General features: G+C 37.3%; 1 protein-coding gene across 4 annotated transcripts in view; it reads right to left on the minus strand.

The window, feature by feature from the left end:
* The window catches only part of GSK3B (glycogen synthase kinase 3 beta), a 219,434-nt gene that overhangs the window by 89,260 nt on the left and 109,551 nt on the right, over positions 1–20,623 (minus strand). For all 4 annotated transcript variants that reach the window (XM_070795432.1, XM_070795283.1, XM_070795329.1 and 1 more), the window contains exon 3: positions 13,322–13,405. In XM_070795432.1, coding sequence (XP_070651533.1) covers positions 13,322–13,405 — 84 coding nt within the window. The remainder of the gene's footprint in view (positions 1–13,321; positions 13,406–20,623) is intronic.

Raw genomic sequence — 20,623 nt, forward strand, 5'->3', positions numbered from 1 at the left:
ATTCTATTTACTCACTCTATTAATTAATCAAAAGCTTGTCAGTTTTCTTTAGAACCTTAGTGGAGGTCTGTCCATTTTGTAGGTATAGTGTAACTGTCCCTTGACAGCAAAGGACAGGGAACCTTGGCATGCTGCAGTCCATGTCATGTCCAGTCAAGAGTCATACCTGACTCTCTGCTTGAGTTGCAAAGAATCGGACATGACTGAGTGACTGAACAACAATAAACTGCTGATAGCTCCTCCTCTATGAGCTCCACTGTAAAACTGCTGCTAAGTCGCTTCAGTCGTGTCCGACTCTGCACGACCCCATAGACAGCAGCCCACCAGGCTCCATCATCCCTGGGATTCACCAGGCAAGAACACTGGAGTGGGTTGCCATCTCCTTCTCCAAGGTATAAAAGTGAAAGTGAAGTCGCTCAGTCGTGTCCGACTCTTAGCGACCCCATGGACGACAGCCTACCAGGCTCCTCCGCCCATGGGATTTTCTAGGCAAGAGTACTGGAGTGGGGTGCCATTGCCTTCTTAAGACATTTAGATGACAAAATTTTGATTACACTTAACAAAAACTCAGCAAAAACTAGGATAATTTCATCCACTGGAAAACAGATACAACTTACTATGATGCTCTTACCCCAAGTTTTCAACTTGAGCAAACAAAGTTGCTTGAAGATGCAGTTGTAAGTAGAACTGCATTATCATTCTAAAAATTTGATGGGATGCAAAGCAGCATGTACGAGAACCCAGTAAAGACATCCAACAAACTCTCATGGTAACCCAGGGTTCTCCTCAGAATTGAGTTTAGGATACCTGCACTGCAGAAAAATCTTCAAAGTAGATGCCTTTTCTCTGATGAATGTGCCAGGCTGGCTAAAGATGGAAATAATACTAACAGGAAACGGTATGGACTAGAAAAAAGAGAAATATTCTTTTGCTTGGGAGACTGGGGAGAGGGTGGGGAAGGTGATGAGCACCTAGCATACAACAATGATTAAGGCAAGCTTCACCTTTATCCTCACACCTTCAAAGAAAAGAAATACTAAAATTAGACAGAATCTTGAAAAAAATTGTACCAGAAGAAAAAAAATACATGTGTTTGCAAATACTGGAGGACAAAACATTTATACGCTATTAAGGAAAACAATGCCAATCTGACTACATAAAAATGTAAAGCTTAAAAAAAAACAGAACCAAATAAAAATATGACAATTTGGGGAAAAAACTGTTTACACATGATAAAGAGTTTACTTGTTTTTGTTTAAAATACAAATAGCTCCTGTACATCAATAAGAAAAGACTAACATTCTAATAGAAGAAAGTGGAAAGGGGCACAAATATATGGCCGTACAAATGGCAAACAAAAATGTAGAAAGATGCTCAATCTCATTCATAATTAAAATTCATAATTAAAAAAAGGCCATAAGATAACAATGAGCTACCATTTCTTACATATCAAATTGGAAAAGAAAATTAAACCTGAGAAAACTAAGTATTGGAAAGTTGTCTATCCAAAATGTACCATTATACACTTCTGGTACAATTCTTGCAATCTTTTGGGAAGTCAGTGGGTTAAAATATTCATCCCAAAGTGAAGATGAACAGACACATCCAATTTGACTCAGCAATGCCATATCTAGGAATGAAGTCTATGAAAACAATTCTGTGTCTGTGCCTGTCTGTATGTGCATGCACACACACAAAGATGACTTAAGATTTGTGAAAAGAAATTTAAAATAATCTATATGCCAGAAAGTAAAGACATGTTCAAAATCCAAAACCAAAACAAAACTGAAGCCCACAGTAATTGAATTATGACAAAGGAGAACAGACGGCTAACTGCAAAGAGCTCCCAATGACCAAAGCAGGAACATTTGATTAATAATAATAATAAAAATAGAATGTTTAAAATTATGAATGAGATTGAGCATCTTTCTACAATTTTTTTGATTTTCCTAATACTACAAAAAAGTACTATTACATTATAACCCAATGTATAAAGTAAATATGCATGAGTCCACACTGATATAAATAAAAAACAGCTTAATAAAGAAACAATCAGCATCCAAAAGAAATCCAAATAATTTACACAGCGACTTTACCCTTAAGGAAAATAATTCCCCTCTTCTTAGGTGTGGGCTGTGGATAGTGACTTCCTTTCAAAGGATACAGCATGGAAGAGGGGGGAGAGTAAGTTTACAGTAAAGAAAACGGAAAAATACAAGGTCAGCCAGGTGATGAAGATTAATAGCAAATCGTGTTGACAGCACATACCCTCGACGTGATGTGTTGAAAATGGCACTCTGTGGTCTTTTTCCAAATAACCTATAACTCTAGTTTCTTATAAGAAAAATTCCAATAGTGAGGCAGTCTACAAAATATCTACCTACCAGTACTCAAAACTGCCAATGTCATCAAAAACAAGGGAAGTCTGAGAAACTGCCATGGCCAAGAGGAACCTAAGAGACACAGTAACTAAATGCACTAAGGTAGTTTCAACGGGATTATGGAAGAGAAAAAAGACATTAGGTAAAAACTAAGGAAACCTGAATAAACTTTGGATGTTAGTTAATAATTATGTATCAGTAATGGCTCATTAATTGTAATAAATGTACCATACTGATATTAGATGTTAACAATAAAGGAAATTGGGTACAGGGTCTAGGCACATAGACATAAAAGGCCATATTATTATGTTGTTATGGTAACATATGATATGCTGCTGCTGGTGCTAAGTCGAGTCCAACTCTGTGCAACCCCACAGACGGCAGCCCACCAGGATCCTCCATCCCTGGGATTCTCCAGGCAAGAATACTGGAGTGGGTTGCCATTTCCTTCTCCAATGCATGCATGTAAGTCGCTTCAGTCATGTCCGACTCTGTGTGACCCCATGGACAGCAGCCCACCAGGCTCCTCTGTCCACGGGATTCTCTAGGCAAGAATATTGGAGTGGGGTGCTGTGTCCTTCTCCTGTATATGATATATGTGCTCATATATGCATATAGGAAATTTACCTATGTGGAAAGACTTGGAGATTTAAGGAGTAGGGTCAAGACCTTATTTTTGTCTACTACCCATCTGTTATTTCAATTTTTTTTTTTACACCATGAATGTAGAAATATTTTAGTTTCACTAAAATATTATGATAACATAAAAACAAGGTGATAATTAATAATAAAAAGAAACTTGTAGATTCACATTTTCAAGCAGCTGATAGTCAGCATCTTACTGCTGTAAATAACATTTATAACTCAGGGGGAGATCTAGATAATTCATCCACTTCAGAGAGTTTTACATTACCTATATATTTATTCTTTAGGTCACACTCCAACAAAAATGTCAGCATTTCTTCAGTAAAATTTTCATCAGATTATCTATTTCTATTATACTATAATGGAAATCACCATGAAATTTAAAGAAAGATACAAAACTGGCCCTATTTAGGCAACCTCTTTATTTCAGTGAATAAAATTCCTTGTTATCAGTCATTTTCACACAGTAAAAAAAAAGGTGAGAAAAAAAAAAAGCCAGAGGCATTAATTTTGTAAACTTGACTACATATATACTTAGCTACAACTTTGTATAACATTTCTGCATGTATGTTATTTCTGTAACAGGATTTCATTTAATTTAAAACAGCAACACAACAAAAAATCCTTTTCTTATAGGAAAGCTGACAAACAATTATGAAACTACTTTTACTTTCCCAGCTTCACATCCCACTACTAGCCCCATAACGCCCTACTTTACATATCTGAAATCTTGAAATACCTGTATCTCCTCTACACAGACTATGCTGTTTAACTCCAACAAACTTTTCAAATATCCTGTACTTCTAACTTGACACATACCTATTCTGCACTATATATCAAAATAGCTCTTATCTGGGCTTCAAACCCTGAATAACCATCACCTCTCCTATGTAATTCATTTGCTGACCCCTCTGTATAATTTATTACTTTCCTCCATACTATTTCTACTCCTAATACAAATAAGTGTCATTCCATGTATCATTTTGCAGTATATTTCTCTCCTGTCCTTTAAATTCAAGTAGACGGATTTTACACTTTGTACCTAAAACACTATACAATGCAGGTAAATTGAAGTAAGTTTTGCAATTTGAAGAGAATAAGTGGTTGGAAAGAAAACACACTTTGTAGCTGAAGAATCTATGTTTGAAAATGGCTCCTATGATTACTAACTATACAACACCGGGCAAATTCTTTAATCACACAAGACTTCCATTTTTCCAATGATAAAACTAACAAAACAGAATATTAGCTACCTAGGAGTACTGCATGATGCAGAAGGCGATGGCACCCCACTCCAGTACTCTTCCCTGGAAAATCCCATGGATGGAGGAGCCTGGTAGGCTGCAGCCCATGGGGTCACTAAGAGTCGGACACAACTGAGTGACTTCACTTTCACTTTTCACTTTCATGCACTGGAGAAGGAAATAGCAACCCACTCCAGTGTTCTTGCCTGAGAATCTCAGGGACGGGGGAGCCTGGTGGGCTGCCATCTCTGGGGTCGCACAGAGTCGGACACGACTGAAGTGACTTAGCAGCAGCAGCAGCAGCAGTACTGCATGATGTTTAAATGAGAAAAATGCATTTTAAAAGCATTTTATAAATCATAAAATTTTAAGAAAAATTGCGTATTTATGATTTAAGACATTATGTAATTCCAATTAACCAAATGAATATCTCTAGGAATTTGATTAAATTATATATAAAGTGTATTTATATAATATTTTTAAATATTATTTTGGTATATGTTTAATAAAGTATTAGTAAAATGGTGCTAACTTTTAGTGTTTGCTTAAACTTAAAGTTAATGAGGTAAAAAGACATAAGGTGATTAGCATATGCTCAGTCATTACTTTTTAAATTTATCCCTCTACACTAACTACAGTATGCACCCACTATAGTTGGAGGCCTCTATTTTATTAATCTTTTCTACCTAGAATAACAATTTCACTAAGTAGTCTACAAAGTGTGGAAAATAATAAGAGGGGGAGCAAGACTTCTGGAACAGCAGTGCAAGGAGTTCAGATGATCTCCTCAGCAAAGCAAAATGATAAAATGCTTAGCCAACAACTGTGTGAAATATATGGAAATTGTTCTAAGGGCACACAGCAAGGAAGAAACAAATCTTGGTAAAACTGCAAGAATCTATGGCATTTTAGTAAAGACCTGTACCTTTACCCTGTCATCCTATCTCCATGTATGGGAAGCTCTATTCAGGACTCTCTCTGCGAAAGAGTTGAACATGACTGAGCGACTGAACAACAACAATCCAGCACTCCACTCCAGACAGCACCCTCTCCTCTCAGCTCCTAGTCAAGGACTATGGTTTCACCCCAGGAGGGACAAGCTGCTCCCCAAGTTTCAAAAGATTTATCCTAGCCAAGAGAACTGTCTCTCCCTTCCCCCACTCAGTCCCCACAAGTAAGTCAGAGAAGCGCTACTCCAGGCATAGTAGGCTGAACCCTTGACAGTCTCATCCTCAATTTGCTCACAGGAACAGCTCCCATGCTGGGAGGGCCAACTTGTGAAGACTAGGGGGTGCCATTGCTATTGCCCCTCTTTTGGTGCCTTCTCATACAGTGGGGGTGTAACTCTGGGAAAAGTGAGTCCTCATCCAGTTCTAGGGTAGGAGTGCAGGAGTTCTGTCCAGGGAGAAAGCCAGGCTATGTGCTCTATTGCAAGATGTTAACTATTTGCAATACAGAAAGAAGAACTCTAGCCTATAACTGCTGCCTAAAACCAACGGAGATCTTTGCTGTTGTTCAGTTACCCAGTCATTGTCTGACTCTTTGTGACCCCATGGACTGCAGCACACCAGGCCTCCCTGTCCCTCATCATCTCCTGAAATTTGCCCAAGTTGATGTCCATTTCATCTATCCATGGTGATGCCATCCAGCAATCTCATTCTCTGATGCCCTCTTTTCCTCTGTCCTCAATCTTTCCCCTTCTTGGATCACTGCCTTGTCGAGGCAAAGGGGCTTGCGTAACTCAACGAAGCTATGAGCCATGCCATGTAGGGCCACTCAATATGGATAGGTTGTAACAGAGAGTTCTGACAAAATGTGATCCACTGGAGGAAGGAATGGCAAACTATCCCAGCATATTTGCCGTGAGAACCTCATGAACTGTATAAAAGGAGATCTTTGTAGACAGCAATTAAGAGGAGGTTGGTAGGCTCATAACACAAACAAGGCAAGGCACCGTAAGTTTAATAGAAAGAACCAAGGGAAAATATAGTCAGGAAGAGCCTACTTGGAATTACAGTCATCTCTGTAAGTTGATAAGGATGTGCACAGCTGCCAGCTGAGCAGGATGTGGGACAAACCTGAAGCATTCCCTGAGTTGCACACAGATACATCAACATACAGCAGAAGTACCACTGCCACAAGTGGCTTACAAACAACCTCTGACCATACACTTGAGTAAACAATAAGCCACTCTGAGCCAACAGCAACTCCCAGGAAGTAAAATCACATTCATCCTGGCAGGGAAAAAGATTTTGAGTGTCCAAGGCCAGAGCCTCTCAGAAGCAATGAGAGGGGAAATTCCTATCTATCAGTCCCTGGTTCAACATGTGGCAAATAAATAACGAACTTCCTGAACTATGACAATAGCATTCAAGCCTATCACACATACAATGGTAAAGGATAAAAATGTAACTGGCTAATGGGACTTGAAACATAGCCTTTGACCAATATATGACATTTAGAAGAGGAATGATCTCTAATCAGTCTCTAATCAAATTGATCTCTAATCAATAACCTTAACTTCTACTTGAAAAATTAGGGGGGAAAAAAGGGCAAAATAAAACCATAGGAAGGAAATAATGATGATTAGAACAGCAATAAATACATTGGAGAACAGAAAAGCAATTTAAAAAATTAATGAAACCAAAAGTTGGTTCATTGAAAAAAAAAAAAAAATCAACAAAACTGACAGGCCTTTAGCTGACTGACCAAGAAACAAAAAAGAGAAAAGACTCAAATTATCAAAACTAGGAATGAAAACAGAGACATCACAACTGACCTTACAGAAACAAAAATAATTTTAAGGGAAAAGTATTAACTTTGTGTCAATAAATAAGACAATTTAGATGAAATGAAAAAATCACCAAAATGGACAAAAGAAGAAAAGAAAAATCTAAGTACACTTATTACAAGTAGAGTAAGTGAATTAGTAATTTTAAATTTACCACAAGAAGTCATCTGTTGTAAATGGCTTCACTGGAGAAATCTGCCAAACCTTCAAAGAAACAATACCAATTCTTCAGGAAATTTTTCAAAAAAATAGAAGAGGAAAACACTTCCTAACTTATTCTATGAGGCTAGTATTACCCTGATACCAAACCAGACAAAGTCATCATGAACCAGGAAAAGAAAGAAAGATGGCTAAAGAATATGGATAAAGATGCAAAAATCCAGAGAGTACTCTATCCCAAAACAGAAGAATACACATTCTTCTCAAGTGCACATGGGATATTATCCAGAATAGGTCATATATTAGGCCATAAGACAAATCTCAGTAAGTTTTAAAAGACTAAAATTATACAAAGCATCTTCTCTAGCCACAATGAAATAAAAACAAATCAAAAAATTCAAAACGTGTGGAAATTATAGCACACTGTTATAACAAACTATTACAGCAAACTTTTCGCACACTGTTAACAACTAAACAAGCCAAAGAGGAAATACAGCAACACATGTTTAAACAAGAAAAATTAGAAAACACTTAAGAGATAAATGAAAACAAAAACAAAAACTCAATGGAGGCAGCAAAGCAGTACTCGGGAATATACAGAGAGAAGATCTTAAATCAATAACCTAACTTTATACCCTAAAGAACAAGAAAAAAAAGAGAAACTAAACCTAAAGCTACCAGAAGAATGAAAATAATAAAGATTAAACCAGAAATAGGTAGCTCAGTGGTAAAAGAATCTGCCTGCCAATGCTAGAGACACAGGTTTGACCCCTGGGTTGGGAAGATCCCCTAGAGGTGTGGAAATGGTAACCCGCTCCAGGATTCTTGCCTGGAGAACCCCATGCACAGAGGAGCCTGGAGGACGACAGTCCACCGGGCTGCAAAGAGTTGGACACGACTGACCGTACACCTAAAATGAGAAAACAGAAAAAAACAACAGGTTCAAGGAAACCAAAAGTTGGTTCTTTGAAAGATCATCAAAATTGACAAAGTTTCAGCTAGACTGATAAAGAAAAAAGAGAGAAGACACAAAAAACTAAATCAGAAATGAAAGTAAGGATATTACTATCAACCTTACAGATATAAGCACTATAACGGAACACGATGAACAAACTGTATACCAACAAATTAGATAATGTAGATGAAACTGGTAAATTACTAGAAACACATCAATCACTAAACTGACTCAAGATGAAATACAAAATCTCAAAAAACTTATTTAACAAGAAGAGATTCAATTAGTGGTCAAGAACTCCAAAAGTAAAGGCCAGCGCCGGATGGTTTCAATGGTAAATTCTAACAAACACTTAAAGAAGAATTAAGAACAACCCTCTCAAAAGCTCTTCCAAAAATATATAAAAGAAAAAAAAAAAGTCAAAGTGTTTAGGTTGATTCCTGTCATATAGTAAGCACCATCTAAGTTTGGGCTATTATTACTATTTATTTACTATTACTACTATTATTATTGGGCTTACCCAGTGACACACTGGTAAAGAATCCGCCTGCAATGCAGGAGATGCATGTTTGATTCTGAGGTCAGGATGATCCCTTGGAGAAGGAAATGGCAGCCCACTCCAGTATTCTTGCCTGGGAAATCCCATGGACAAAGAAGCCTGGTGGGCTACAGTCCATGGAATCCCAAAGAGTCAGACATGACTGAATGAGCACATATACACTAGTATTATCATACAGCAAAAGGCTATTTACTTCTAAAAGTTCTCCAAAGTAGACACTATATAATCTCCCCTTGCTCAACAATCATTACTAAGATACACTGCTAAATTGTATACCAATAATACACAAACTCTAGAGACAGACTGTGGAGTTGACTCCTAATTTTGCCACTCCATAGCTGTATGAGTCTTAGGTTGTACAGCTTACTTAACTCTGACTGCCTAAATTTCTTCTTCTATAAAACCCATTCTAGTAACCCATTCTTTACTGGGTTACAGTAAAGATGAAGTGAGGTACAAAGTATGTGTAAAAGGGCTTAGAGCAATGTCTGGACGCACAGCAAGTGCAATATATATTTGCTATTACTTAGTAATTTGCAAGGTAATATGTTAATTATATACCAGGTGCTATGATAAGCACTTATATTACCTTTTTTTCCTTACAAAATCCCTACTATACAGATGACAAGGGTTGAAAAGGGATTTCAAAGGTAACACTACCTGTCATACTGCTATGAAGTGATGGAAATAGGAATCAAACCCAAGTATTTCTGGATACAAAACCAGAGCTCTTTACTTTTCATAATGGATTCACCTCAACCATTTTCTCGCCAGGGCTAGTGACAAACAGGCAAAATCAAGCACACCATTCTTCTCCCTGATCCCAGAGGAAGTTGTAAAAATCTCCCTTTCGGAACACAGCCCTCTGCACAGTTACTATCAACAGCCAAGTTGGTATAAGGAATAATATCAACTGGACATCCTTGCTATTTATAAACTGTCTCTCATACAAAAAGAGGGAGAGTCTTAATTTAAGGAAGATAGCTTTTATTACTCCATAATCAAACTATGATGAACCACAGGTAAAACAATTTTATATGTAAGGTTACTTAGAGAAATATTTCTTAAAGAAAACTATTACTTGATTTAAATAAAATCTAAGTCTCTTGTAAAAACAAAAAATGGTTTCCATATTCCTGCAGAGTCCCAGGCTTCTACAAACGTGAGCTGCAACTCAGAGAAGGCAAAGGCAGTTGTTCTCATACCCCAGTTTCAATCAGGAACAACTTTGCTTCTTATCTGTTCTACCCGTAGAACAGAGGTTCTTCATAAATTTCATTTAGGAGGGAAAGGTTTCTACTGCCGAATACTGACACTAAGAAACACTATTCTCTAAGATACTTGGAATTCACAAAAGTATTATAAACCCAGAGTTTCAAAACATTGAAAAAATGTTTCTCTCTGATCAAGGAGAAAGTACTATTTATTTTGAACTAAATCAGAGTCAATAAAATCTATTGGGTAAAACTTGGAGTATAATAACTGACTACATGATGCTCCAATTACTAAATACCAATATTTCCAACCAGAAGACTATGACTGAGACTAATCTGGTCACATCTCTAGTCCCTGTCCTGACTTAATTCCTCCTTCTAGTTATACTGGCTACTCTCTATAGGCTAAAAGTATATTATGTTTAACTCCCAAAGACAGCTTTTAAAATGGCAGGGTGGCACAAAGAGACAAAGTCACCAAGATGGCTATTTCTATAACCATTCAGTCAAACTGTGGTCAATGGATCTGTCAAACAAAACCACCATCCTACCTGAACTTTACCCAGAACTAGAAAGTGCTTATGGACAAAAATTATGATAAGGTCTTTGGGTAGCTTAACTATATTCTCAAAAATAACAATAGGGGAGCAGTTAAGAATATCATGTAATACAAAAACTCAGTGGAATATTACATAACCAATAACTAAAAATATTATGAGGCAACAAGGGAAAGCTTTTGAGATTCTGAATTATTCATACAACTATGTAGAACGTGAACATACAGAATAATATATGTAGTACTGAAGTCAAAAGCCAGGATAGTGAGTGAAAATTTTTCCTTCTTTAAAAATTTCCCCCAAAGTAGTAGAGGCTCAGAGAGAAGAGACTCCAAGAGAGACAAAGACAAAGGCTCAGGACAGATGGAAATCCACACAAAAATTTAGAAATGATCAAATATTCAGAGTAGGATGAGTAGAAACCCAGTGAACGATGGGTACACAAACCCAGAGAAAGAGGCTGAAATCCACAGAAGTAACCAGCAGAGAGAGAGAGAGACCAACAGACACCAGAGTTAAAAAGGGAAAATAAATTTGAGGGGTTGCCAGACAGGTAAGCCTTTGGGTGTTACCACAAAAGGTTTGTTCGAAAGATCTGTTCTTCCCTTTCTGCTCTTTATCTTTGTGAGAATTAAATGAGTTAGTATTTGTAATACACTAAAACAGTGCCTGGCATATAGGGAAAACAATATATGTATGTATATATCTAATTTTTTCTTTTCAATTATGGTTTATAAATAGGATATTGAATGTAGTTCCCTGAGCTATACAACAGGACCTTGTTGATTATTCAGGGAAAGCTATATCAATTAAGCAATCAAAAGAAGATGTTCAAGGGGATTTGTAGGGAGGCCTGTGCAAATGAATCCCCAAGCAATTCAGTGGTTCATGGAACAAATAATCCTGACCTTTATTTATTTTCCTCTGTGGGGTATTATAATGTCTAGCATCTAATAACAAAACCCATAGGGATGCAAAATTCCATTATAACAGTGATGTGAACATAATAGATGCTCCGTAATTTTATTTGGAAAGGGGCAGGAAAAAGAAATGACATGTCAAGACCAATAAGATCAAAGACATAACAGGCAGTTTGTAGGTTAAAAAAAAAAGGTAGCATGAACCAAGTAACGGGCTTAGGAAATAAAAGAGCCCAAATACTTATGAGGGCTTATAGTCCCTAAGACAAGCAAATGCATCATTTAAACTTAGGAGAAAAAAACTGAGAAAACACCTAAGAAATAAGAGTCACTAAAGGGCCAATTTGCTAATTATGGTTGTTAAAACCTTAGCTATGACACACACATACACACACACACACACACGCAACAATTATATATCTGTAGGTATGTACATCACAATCCTGGCTTAATACACAGGTACTTTCCCATATTACAGGCCTTATCATGGAAAAAAAAAAAGATTTCTCAGGAAATAATCTAAATAAAATTCAATGGAAAATCACTAAATGGTACACTAGGAAATATGTGAAGTAAAAAAGAACTGGGCTAGAAATCAAGAGGTATTATGAATCTAAGGCATTTGGGAAGTATATGCATGGGATGTGGGCTTCCCTGGTAGCTCAGACGGTAGAGAATCTGCCTGCAATGTAGGAGACCTGGGCTGGATTCCTGGAAGATCGTCTGGAGAAGGGAATAGCTACCCACTCCAGTATTCTTGCCTGGAGAGTTCCATGAACAAAGGAACCTGATGGGCTACGGTCCATAGCGTCTCACATGACTGAGTGACTCAAACACACATGCACACACACACACACACGGAAAAGTCCAAAATATTAAATGAACTTATTCAGTGATGTTAATTTAGCCAAAGGGTTTAAGTGCTTATTACCTGTCCTCCCTCTTCACCCAAACCATGTAAAGAAAAGACTGACTCTGGGAAGAAGGAACAGTGAACAGACAGAAAGAAAAAGACCATGGTAAAACTCAGGAAAATGATTTTCTATGCTTCGAACTCCAGTGAGTATAAGGTATTAGTCACTGTATCTTTTAAAGAGAAAATCCAAGGGTAGGAGGCTAAGGGGAGTTCAAAGCAGGAGATCTTTCTTTATCCTTTGCTTTTACAGAATTAAATGTGATAATAAATAGTAATCACTTACAAGAAGTTCTGTAATATTACATCTTTTCCAACTTTTTAATGCAATCTATCCCTAGAATAGGTTAAACTCGCTTCCTAATGTTTAAGTCTCATTCTGGTCCAAAGTCTTCCTGCTTCCCGTTCCCCTCCAATACTTCCAACTTCAACAACCTGACATCATTTTCCTCCCTCCAACAAACACGTAAACTATCACGGGCTCTGGGAGCACATAAGAAACACAAAAGTTTTTGAAATATAGAACTTTAGAACTAAAGAAGAAAATTCTTAAAAATTAATCCCCTCTATCATTTCATTAGGGTTTTCCCTTGTGGCTCAGTGGTAAAGAATCCATCTGCCAATGCAGAAGACATGGGCTCGATGCCTGGGTCTGGAAGATCCCCTGGAGAAGGAAATAACAACCCACTACAGTATTCTTGCCTAGGAAATCCTATAGACAGAGGAGCTGACGGGCTACACTCCATGGGGTCACAAAAGAGTCGGACACGACTTAGTGACTAAACAACGACATCATTTCATTAACATTTTCCTGTAAAGATATTCAATAATCATATTGTGAGGTTAGAAAAACTAGGACATGTATTTTGGAATTCTTCCATTCAATAAGCAAAGCTGTTTTGATGGGAGGACGGGATACAAACTTTTTCTAGAAGAATATCAAGTCCATCACAATATTCAGTAAACACATTCTAAAGACCTACCTTTTCACCACTTGAGTAGAAGAAATAACGCAATCGGACTATGTTACAGTGATCTAGCTTTCTCATGATCTGGAGCTCTCGGTTCTGAAAAGGAAACACATGAAAATATTTTTTAAAGGCTACCTGCTATTCATATTGACTAAGATGCTTCTGAAACAACATTAAGCACTTCAAAGAGCAGGCCACAAATATGTTACTAAAAGGTAACATTCATATGTTACTAAAAAGTATCACCAGTCAGACCATTGCTCTGCAGTTAAGATAAATATAGAAATCGAAAATAAGTGTTCAGAATCCTTTATTGCAATTTGAAAGAACAATTTTACAACCATGAATCTTAGAGTTAAAAGTAGAGCCTATATTTCCCTAAGTTTCACTTTTCTCATAATTCATTTTTACAGTATTGTATAAAAATACTAGTCTTCAATGAAATGAAAAATTTTAAAACTGGTAACCTCACTACAAATAGCTTGAGAAGGAATGGTTTATGTATGCAAGAGATATTTGAAATGAGCTATTATTACTATAATTTTCTGCAACTATAATAATAATCAACTTCTCACCAAACAAATGAATATGGGTACAAAGAAAACTCTCACATGCCCTGTTATCTAAAATGCAGTGAAAAATCTGAGTTAGCCCTATTAGAAGGGCTCAGTTGCTAGAGTTAAAATATGATATACTAGAAGGTGTACAGTCCTGAAAATTTATAGATCACACAATTTTTCCTTTGGGGAGTTTCAAAGTTATGCTTCAAGAAAATAAAACATTAAACAATATGACAACTTCCCAACACTGGAACATAAATTTTGCAGTAATAAATCTGAGAAGTATACATTAATATATATATACATATATATATATATATATATAGAAGTTAAATTCTAAGAATATACTTAACTGTCAGAAATCCAGTTAATAAAGTCCAAAATATATAACACAGAAAAAGAATACCAAAATACTTGCTAAATGGACAGAAATATAAAATTTCTGTTAAAATGATGATTTAGAAGAGCTACAATCATAAAGTACATACCTGGGAATTTGGAAGGTAAATCCTATTATGTTTAGAGAATAAGGCCAAAATAAAGGGGCTGGGGATGTATTATGGACAAAAGGCCTAATAAGTAGAACTGTCTTAGAGCAGAGTGGGCTCCAGCTCTTGGAAGATGATAGCACAAATAAACAAACCTTCCTCTTCCCTAGAAACTTTCAGTAAACTTCATGATGGTTCTAGCATGTTCTCTAAAAGGAAATAGGGAACGTAAGATGACTCTCCTTCCGACTCTTTAAACCGATACGAGACCTGGGCTTATGTATACAGTGATACAAAACATCAATCTTTCATTCCATTACTTGTTACGTTTATAGCTGAAGCAATAAACAGAGAAACTCAAGACAGTACAGGATACTCGCTTTAACAAGGATAATACGTAGTATTAGACTCTGCATTCTGACTATTACAGATGACACAAAATTTTACAAATTTCAAAACTGTCCATTTTCTATTCCAAATTGAGCTGTTTTTTGAAGTATGTCTATATTCTATCAATTCACCTATAGGTAGCTAGCTTTGTGGGAGAAGTGAAGTAAGATAAGACTCCTCTCAGATATTAAGATTGCTTTTTAACATCGACGGCTATATTAAAATAAGCTATTTCTCCAGACCAATTAACCAAGATAACATAGAACTATTAAATAAAATTTCCATGTAATGGAATTTGTATTAAGACTATGCATATAGGGCTTCCCTGGTGGCTAAGCAGTAAAGAATCTGCCTGCAATGCAGGAGATGCAGGAGACGTGGGTTCCATCCCTGGGTTGGGAAGATCCCCTGGTGGAGGGTACAGCAACCCACTAGAGTATTTTTGCCTGGAGAATCCCATGGACGGAGGAGCCTGGTGGGCTACAGTCTAAAGGGTCACAGATAATTAGACACGACTGAAGTGACTGAACGGGTACACATATACTATGCATATGATCCTTTATCAAAAAGAATATAAGAAAGTATATGGACTCAAATATTTACCTACCCTTACTTCCTGTTCATATTCTACTATTTTTGAAAGGAGGCTTAAAATTTCTCATTTTACAATTGCACTGATCTTACAGGCTAGTAAAGTAATGTTCAAAATTCTCCAAGCCAGGCTTCAGCAATACGTGAACTGTGAACTACCAGATGTTCAAGCTGGTTTTAGAAAAGGCAGAGGAACCAGAGATCAAATTTCCAACATCCGCTGGATCATCGAAAAAGCAAGAGAGTTCCAGAAAAACATCTATTTCTGCTTTATTGACTATGCCAAAGCCTTTGACTGTGTGGATCACAATAAACTGTGGAAAATTCTGAAAGAAATGGGAATACCAGACCACCTGACCTGCCTCCTGAGAAACCTGTATGCAGGTCAGGCAGCAACAGTTAGAACTGGACATGGAACAACAGACTGGTTCCAAATAGGAAAAGGAGGATGTCAAGGCTGTATATTGTCAGCCTGCTTTTTTAACTTACATGCAGAGTACATCATGAGAAATGCTGGGCTCGATGAAGCACAAGCTGGAATCAAGACTGCTAGGAGAAATATGAATAACCTCAGATATGCAGATGACACCACCCTTATGGCAAAAAGTGAAGAAGAACTAAAGAGCCTCTTGATGAAAGTGAAAGAGGAGAGTGAACAAGTTGGCTTAAAGCTCAACATTCAGAAAACTAAGATCATGGCATCTGGTCCCATCACTTCATGGCAAATAGATGGGGAAACAGTGGAAACAGTGTCAGACTTTATTTTTGGGGGCTCGAAAAATCACTGCAGATGGTGACTGCAGCCTTGAAATTAAACTTGCTCCTTGGAAGGAAAGTTATGACCAACCTAGACAGCATATTAAAAAGCATAGACATTACTTTGCCAGCAAAGATCCGTCTAGTCAAAGCTATGGTTTTTCCAGTGGTCATGTATGGATGTAAGAGTTGGGCTATAAAGAAAGCTGAGGGCCGAAGAATTGATGCTTTTGAACTTTGGTGTTGGAGAATACTCTTAAGAGTCCCTTAAACTGTGAGGAGATCTAACCAGTCCATCCTAAAGGAAATCAGTCCTTCATTGGAAGGATGGATGCTAAAGCTGAAAACTCCAATACTTTGGCCACCTACTGTGAAGAACTGATTCATTTCAAAAGACCCTAATGCTGGGAAAGGTTGAAAGCAGGAGGAGAAGGGGACGAGAGAGGATGAGATGATTGGATGGTATCACGGACTCAATGGACATGAGTTTGAGTAAACTCTGGGAGCTGGTGATGGACAGGGAGGCCTGGTGTGCTGTAGTCCATGGGGTTGCAAAGAGTCAGACGTGACTGAGCAACTGAACTGAACTTGACTGTCCTCTATAGGCTGAAAGTTTCATGAGGTTAAAAACTTTGTTATTCTTATTCACTGCCATATCCTTAATACTGCAAATGATGCTTGGCACAGAAAAGGTACACTATATTTGTAGAATAACAACTTTTTTTTTCTGTAGAATTCAGTATGTCATGATGCACTAATAAAGAATGACTCAGCAAAAAGTTAGGCTTGGGACAGTTGTATATTAAATGTATCTTAGGCATAGGCATTGTCTAATATTGGCTTGATTAATACTTTAAAAATTGCTCTGTGAAATTTATCTTTTGGATCTTTTCAGTTCAGTTCAGTGGCTCAATCATGAAGTGATGGGACCAGATGCCAGGGAGGGATAAACAATATATTTTCATGTAAAGTAAAAGGACAGATCATGATAGAGAGAAAGGGCTATTATTTTAGATAGGGAAGTCAGAGCAGATCTCACAATGAAGGTTAAGGATCTAAAGACGAATCTAATCATATGAAGATGAGACCCATGTGAGGCTATGGGGGGAAAGCACTACAGTTATAGGGAACTTCAAACACAAATGCCCAGAGGTGGGCTTGAAAGTGAAAGTCGCTTAGTTGTATCTGACTTTTTGCGACCCCTGAACTATATAGTCCATGGAATTTTCTAGGCCAGAATACTGGAGTGGGTAGCCTTTCCCTCCTCCAGGGGCTCTTCCCAACTCAGGGATTGAACTCAGGTCTCCTGCATTGCAGACAGACTCTCTACCAGCTGAGCCACAAGGGAAGACCAGAGGTGAACTTGGCATATTCAAAAACAGCTAGAAGGATAATGTGATTTCACCACTGAGTAAAGGAAGAGGCAGGAAGCAAGTACAGAGAGATAGGCAGGACAGTATGTCATATTAACTCTAATGAAACTGAATTCTAAACTAAATGAAAGGAAAGCCAAAGAGGCCAAGCAAATGACATAATCTAATTTACCTTTTTAAATGATCATTTTAAAACTAAAAATAAATTTGGGGGAGAAAGTGGATCACAAGTTGTTTTTTGTTTGAAAGTGGATCAAGAGTTCCATTTGAAATCCTAATATTAGACATCCAAGTAAAAATACTGAGGCTCAAGGTAGAAATCTGGGCTGAAATCTGTGTCTAGGAGTCATTTGTATAAAGGGGACTCAAAGCAAGAGGACCTAATAACATCACCTAGGGAAGAAGTTTAGACAAATACACACAAACAACACATTCATATACTGTATCTCTCTGCCAACCGATCTATCCATCTATCCATCCATCCATAGGTATGAAAAGGAGTATATCAAGTGGAGCAATGGATAAAGTAGGATAAAAAACAAGAGAGGTTACCTTATAGGCCAAGTGAAATAAGTTTTCAGAAAATGGCACTGACCATTTATAGCAAAAGCTGCTGAATAAGAAATTAAGATGAAAGCGTAAGACAAATGGATATGGCAAATGCAGGATGTTAGTGACTCTTACAAGTGTGATTTCAGTAGTGATAAAAGTCTGACTAGTGAATTAACTTGGGGTTGGGAGGGAGACACAGGGAAATAACTAAAAAGTCAGAAGGTTCAAAAAGAAATGAGATTTTTCAGCTCTAGCACAATGAACAGATCAGCAAATTCACTCCCCAAAACACATATAAAAAGAACTGTATTATAGAAAACAATCATTTCAGGGCTCTGGAAACCAATCAAAATCAACAACAAATCAAGAAGCATTTATTCAAGAAACATAGCTACAATACTGGAGTTAAGACAGTGGGGGCTAGTGATCTTCTTGCTAGTGACCTTCCCTCTCAATCACCTCTCAGCTCAGCCACAGCTCTGCTACCCTGAGAATGTAACACCAGGTGGGGAAAATGACAGACTGCCAGAACATTAAGAAATACAAAGGGAGATCTTGGAAATCAAAGAGGCTAAATAAACTCTCTACATAGCCCTGTGCTGATTTATAGGCTGTGCACACATGGGAGATCCAAGAGGGCCTTCGAGCAAGTAAATGCTGAGGCTGACTTAAAAACTGCCTGAATTTCAAAAGTTTTTCCAATCCATGAACAGAATCATCTAAGAAATGATGGAAGCTTTATAAATTCAAAATATTTGAACACAATCTCTAACCAATAACTGGCTGGTCACTAAGCAATGCAAAGAGTCAAATCCTAAGAAATCAGGCTAAAACATGAAAACTTGAATAACAATTTAACACAGATTTCAGGGGTTTCAAACTGGCAGAAAAAGAGTCTAGATTAGATGCAGGTAAATTACAAAAAAAAAAAAAAAAAAAGGAAAAGAAAGAAAACTCCCAAAACAACAAGTTTCAGGAGGATAAAAAAAAAAGTTAACAGAACCCAGAGTTCTACAATATATTATCTAAAATTTTTCACTGTCTAAAAAAAATGTGAGACATATAAACAATAGGGAAAGTTGATCTATACTCAGGTTAAAAAAGAAAAGGAGCCAACAGAAATTGACTCTGGGTGGACACAGCCATTGGATTTAGCAGACAAAAATAAAAAACTGCTATTATGTTCAAAGAATGTTAAGCTTCTCAACACTAGCCTTGACAATGAGTTTTTATATTTGACACCAAAAGCAAAAGCAACAAAAACAAAAGTAAGCAAATGGGACTATCTCAAATTAAAAAACTTCTGCAAAGGAAATCATCAACAAAATGAAAAGACAACCTATGAAATGGGATAAAACATTTGCAAATCATGTATTAGGATAAGGGGTTAATATCCAAAATATAAAGAACTCCTACAACTTAATAGAAAAGCTTTCAAATAACCTAATTTAAACACGGGTAAAGGACTTGAATAGATATTTTTCCAAAAAAGACATACAGATGGCCAACAATATATGAAAAGATGGCTTAACATCATTAATTATCAGGGAATGCAAATCAAAACCCCACCTCTTAGAATGGATATTACCAAAAAGGGGCAAGAAATAAGCAGTGTTGGAAAACAACAGAATGGGAAAGACTAAAGATCTCTTCAAGAAAATTAGATACACCAAAGGAACATTTCATGCAAAGACGGGCTCGATAAAGGATAGAAATGGTATGGACCTAACAGAAGCAGAAGATATTAAGAAGAGATGGCAAGAATACACAGAAGAACTCTACAAAAAAGATCTTCACGACCCAGATAATCACGATGGTGTTATCACTCACCTAGAGCCAGACATCCCGGAATGTGAAGTCAAGTGGGCCTTAGAAAGCACCACTACAAACAAAGCTAGTGGAGGTAATGGAATTCCAGTTGAGCTCTTTCAAATCCTGTAAGATGATACTGTGAAAGTGCTGCACTCAATATGCCAGCAAATTTGGAAAACTCAGCAGTGGCCACAGGACTGGAAAAGGTCAGTTTTCATTCCAATCCCAAAGAAAGGCAATGCCAAAGAATGCTCAAACTACCACACAATTGCACTCATCTCACACGCTAGTAAAGTAATGCTCAAAATTCTCCAAGCCAGGCTTCAGCAATACGTGAACTGTGAACTACCAGATGTTCAAGCTGGTTTTAGAAAAGGCAGAGGAACCAGAGATCAAATTTCCAACATCTGCTGGATCATCAAAAAAGCAAGAGAGTTCCAGAAAAACATCTATTTCTGCTTGATTGACTAAGCCAAAGCCTTTGACTGTGTGGATCACAATAAACTGTGGAAAATTCTTCAACAGATGGGAATACCAGACCACCTGACCTGCCTCTTGAGAAACCTATAAGCAGGTCAGGAAGCAACAGTTAGAACTGGACATGGAACAACAGACTGGTTCCAAATAGGAAAAGGAGGATGTCAAGGCTGTATATTGTCGCTCTGTTTATTTAACTTATATGCAGACTACATCATGAGAAATGCTGGACTGGAAGAAACACAACCTGGAATCAAGATTGCTGGGAGAACTATCAATAACCTCAGATATGCAGATGACACCACCCTTATGGCA

This window comes from Bos indicus, chromosome 1 (assembly GCF_029378745.1).
Source record: "Bos indicus isolate NIAB-ARS_2022 breed Sahiwal x Tharparkar chromosome 1, NIAB-ARS_B.indTharparkar_mat_pri_1.0, whole genome shotgun sequence".
Taxonomy (NCBI): Eukaryota; Metazoa; Chordata; class Mammalia; order Artiodactyla; family Bovidae; genus Bos; species Bos indicus.